This window comes from Trachymyrmex cornetzi, unplaced genomic scaffold (genome assembly GCF_001594075.2).
Source record: "Trachymyrmex cornetzi isolate Tcor2-1 unplaced genomic scaffold, Tcor1.1 scaffold273, whole genome shotgun sequence".
Classification (NCBI taxonomy): Eukaryota; Metazoa; Arthropoda; class Insecta; order Hymenoptera; family Formicidae; genus Trachymyrmex; species Trachymyrmex cornetzi.
Genome location: NW_017297405.1, coordinates 200,855 through 205,586, shown reverse-complemented (window position 1 = coordinate 205,586; position 4,732 = coordinate 200,855). Strand labels below are relative to the sequence as shown.

The window sequence follows — 4,732 nt, the reverse complement described above, 5'->3', positions numbered from 1 at the left end:
CGTCATGACTGTGTAACATTTTATATCTAGGTATTAGCTAACTTTACTTGTACAGCTACTGGGAGAAGTGAGCGTTACATGACTAGCTAGTAGCTGTAACGATGGCGCCAGGAGTCTCTCTAGATGGCGTTCGGTCTTTCCAATATAGACTTACCTTTCTATTCTATGTTCTTGTAACCTATGTTAGAATACTGAATAAAGCATTATTATTAATACACATACGAGCACGTTACATGGTGTCAGAAGAAAAGAAAATAAGATAATAATCGGGAAAGTGCCAGAATGGAATCGAATAATGCCATCAAACCGCCCGAACCATTAATTGTGAAAATGGACGGCATGCCTGAAGCGTGGAAGTTATGGATTCAACGATACGAGTGGTATGCTATAGCCGTTCAAAGAAACATGCAGAAGAAACATGAAAGTGTTCAAGCGGCGTCACTAATGACTGCTATGGGAGCGGACGCAGCTATTATATACAACAGTTTTAATCTAACAGAGGAAGAAGCCACAAAGACGACGACGATAAAAGCGAGGTTTGCAGCTCATTTTGCACCGACACCGTCACAACCGTATGTACGTTTGCAGTTTAATAATTTACGTCAAACAGAAGGTGAGACATTTGATTCCTTCTTAACAAAAGCTCGCACACAAATTAAGGATTGTGGTTATAATCAATTGGCAGATGAATTGTTGCGAGACAAAATCATTTTCGGCGTACAGAGTAAAACATTACAACAACGACTGTTAGAAGAGGACAACCTCACATTAGAACGTACCGTTGGTATATGCAAAGCATGGGAACGAGCAACAAAGCAAGTGGAACAAGCATCAGCAATGTCAAAGCAAGAAAATGAGGCTGTAAATGCAATAAAGGTACACAGAGAAAAAAATCAACAGCATGGAAAACAGAAGAAATGCATACGCTGTGGACGACTACATGGGAAGAACAGCTGTCCAGCAATGAATAAAACCTGTCTCAAATGCACAAAGGTAGGGCACTTCGCAAATATGTGCCGAACGAAGGAAGGAAAGAAAGAAAGTTAACGAAGTACAGATGACTAGTTATATACAACCAAAGGTGGAAAGCGAAGAAGACAGCGAGATACTATATGTAAATACTTTTCAAATTTCTGATAAAAGAAAAAAGAGGATAATGAGAGTAAATGGCATAAAATGTTAAAACAATAAAAGGTCAAGAAGTGAAAGTAAAATTGGACACAGGAGCAGAGTGTAATGTGATGTCGCAAAAGCAACTTAAACCATTAAGTGCCACTTTGATGTCATCAACGACAAAGAGTCTCGTTACATATAATAAGTCAAAAATGGAGGTCATAGGTGAAACAGATATTAAGTTTTACATTCGACACAAGTTAGCTATTATTAATTTTAAAGTAGTTAAAGAAGATGTACAGATAATATTAGGACGGAAAGCGTGTACTAGCTTTAATTTCATTAAACGAGTCCATACGATACAAAAGCACATCACAGAAAACAACTGCAGAAATAAAAAATGAACTTTTCACCGGTTTAGGGTGCATCAAGGATTATGAATACAATATCGAACTAGAGGAAGGAGAGCATCTAAGGATACATCCATCCAGAAGGATACCATTCTCTTTGAAGGATGAAGTCAAGAGACAACTGGACAAAATGGTACAAATGGACGTTATTAAGCCGATTTCGGAACTCCAGCAGTGAGCCCATTAGTAATAGTCAAGAGCAAAGGGAAAATACGCCCGTGCATAGACCCATCAGACCTGAATAAAATTATCAAGAGACGATATTTTCCGCTCAAGACATTAGAGGATATTACCGCTAACTTAGCGGGCGCAAAATACTTTACGAAGCTCGATTGTGCTAGAGGTTTCTGGCAAATAAAAGTTTCGGATAGAACTTCGAGATATTTGACAGTAAATACCCCGTGGGGGAGATATAGATTTCTTCGAATTCCTTTTGGCATCAAATCGGCACCCGAGATTTTTCAAGAAGTGATGACAAAAATACTACAAGGCATTAGCAATGTAGAAGTATCTATGGATGACATCCTAATCTTCGCTTCGACGAGAGAACAACTACTAGAAGTAACGGATAACGTACTTCGGAAATTATACGAAGCCGGAGTTCGTTTAAATAAAGAGAAATGTCTTTTTGAAAAACCATCAGTGCCATTTTTAGGCCACATAATGACCGATGAAGGTTTGAAACCGGATCCAGAGAAACTCAAAGCGATTGACATGCTGAAGACACCAAGAGATGTTCAAGGAGTGCGCAGGATATTAGGCACCATCACTTACCTATCTAAATTTATACCAAAGTTATCGGAAATAACTGAGCCACTGAGACAGTTGCTAACAAAAGAGACAGCATGGCATTGGGATGTAGAGCAAGACGAAGCTCTTAATAAGATTAAAGAAACACTAAAAACCCCTCCAGTACTTGCATATTATAATCCAAAGGTACCAGTCACGTTAATGGTAGATGCCAGTTCAACAGCAGTAGGCGCAGTGTTATTACAAAACAACCAGCCAGTCGCATATGCAACAAAAGCTCTAACAGAAGCACAACAGCGATATCCACAATTGGAAAAGGAGGCTTTCGCAATCAGGTTTGGGTGTTTTAAATTTCATGATTTTATTTACGGTAAAACTCTGACGATACTTACCGATCATAAGCCGTTGGAATCAATAAGTAAAAAGGTTTTAGCAAATCAGCCACCACGACTACAAAGAATTTTCTTCGATATTTTACAATATGCCCCGATGATTCAATACGTACCAGGTAAAGAGGTACCTATTGCGGACACATTAAGTAGAGATTGTGTCAAACTAAAGGGAGAGAGAGAGAGAGACAGAACCAGAAGTAGAAATATGTGTCGTTATCCCGTATTCGCAAACGGCCATTGAGCAACTAAAACAAGAAACCAACGCAGATCCTTTGATGGCAGCTCTTAAAAGAACACTGAAGATAGGATGGCCAGACAATATAAAGGAACTGGACTATCCAATAAGACAATTTTGGAATTATCGAGACGAAATTACAGTAATAGACGACATTGTATTCAAGAACTCTAGACCAATGATTCCTGCAGCATTACGTCCAAAATATTTACAGCTAGCGCATAAAGGCCATTTAGGAATACAATCAATGGTGAATCGAGCAAGAGAAGTCATGTTCTGGACGAAAATGAGCGAGGATATAGAGGACTATGTAAACAAATGCACAGTCTGTCAGAAAACGCAACGACTTCCAGACAAGGATCCTCTAATTTTAAAAGAGGTACCAAAGCTACCCTGGGAAATTGTAGCAGCTGACTTTGCCAGCATAAAGGGTAAGCAATACCTTGTCATAGTAGACAGCTATTCAGGTTTCTATGACGCCGCTTTGATACAGCCAGTGGATACTGGTCAGACGGTGACAGCATTTAAACGCTGGTTTTCAGTACATGGTGTACCACGTGTTCTAGAGACAGATAACGGACCGCAATTCGCATCGGCAGAATTCAAGAATTTCACGAAGGGTTGGAATATCAAACATCGTACATCGAGTCCAAGATTTCCCCGATCAAATGGTCTTGCAGAAAGAGCAGTACAAGCTGTCAAGCATTTATTCCGTAAGTGTACAATTGACAAGAGTGACATTTACGAGGCGTTGTTAAACATACGCAATGTACCCCGAAACAGTGTCTTGGGTTCACCAGCTCAACGTCTGTTTAGCCGGCAAACGCGCACACCTATGCCGACTACTGAAACAATATTAAGACCCAAAATACAGGAAAATGTACAAAAAGAATTGGAACGATAAAGAATGGTCCAGAAGAAACACGCAGACCCACAACGTCATCGATCCCTAGAACCAGGCGACACAGTAAGAGTCTACCAGGGAAATCGTAATTGGATCCCGGGTCAAGTGATAACAAAACGATCCGAACCACGATCATATGACGTACAGTTGCATTCGGGTACTGTCGTACGACGCAACACACAACATGTGCGCCCAACAGCGTCCACATTACCATCGGAACCTAATCAAGAAATTGGACCACCACCACCGCCGCCAGAAGTCATCCCAGATGTACCAGCTACCTCACAACCGATAGCAGACATCCCTCCATATTCAGGAGCATGCTTGGATACCCATCGGACCACTCGCTATGGACGAGCTATCAAGGCTCCAGATCGATTGAATTTATAACTTCCAGAAAGGGGGATGTAACGATGGCGCCAGGAGTCTCTCTAGATGGCGTTCGGTCTTTCCAATATAGACTTACCTTTCTATTCTATGTTCTTGTAACCTATGTTAGAATACTGAATAAAGCATTATTATTACGTACACATACGAGCACGTTACAGTAGCTAGCTATGATTTTCCACGTCGTACCTGTGTAACATTTTATATCTAGGTATTAGCTAATTTTTCTTGTACAGCTACTGGGAGAAATATTTTGTCTAGCTAATTTTTTTTGTGCAACTCCTAGGAGAAATGAGCGTTACATATCTAGCTAGTAACTAGCCAGAAATACTAGACAGCAGTTATCTAAACGTTTTATCTAGCTACTGGCTAATTTTTTTTGTACAGCTCCTAGGAGAAGTGAGCGTTACATATCTAGCTAGTAACTAGCCAGAAATACCAGACAGCAGTTATCTAAGACACAACTTTTCTAGCTAACCGTTAGCTAGAAATGAAGTTCAATTTCTACTCGGGATGTGGTAACTGTAAAAATTTTGTTAAT

General features: G+C 40.1%; 1 protein-coding gene across 1 annotated transcript; it reads left to right on the top strand.

The window, feature by feature from the left end:
* The first annotated feature begins 282 nt into the window (after positions 1-282).
* Positions 283-1,047, top strand: LOC108762049 (uncharacterized). The gene has a single exon (XM_018508851.1). It carries the CDS (start codon positions 283-285, stop codon positions 1,045-1,047), a length of 765 nt encoding a protein of 254 aa, XP_018364353.1.
* Positions 1,048-4,732: the final 3,685 nt, after the last annotated feature.

Excerpts from the sequence above, each read along its gene's own strand:
- LOC108762049 (XM_018508851.1), top strand. The coding sequence starts at position 283 with ATGGAATCGAATAATGCCATCAAACCGCCCGAACCATTAATTGTGAAA.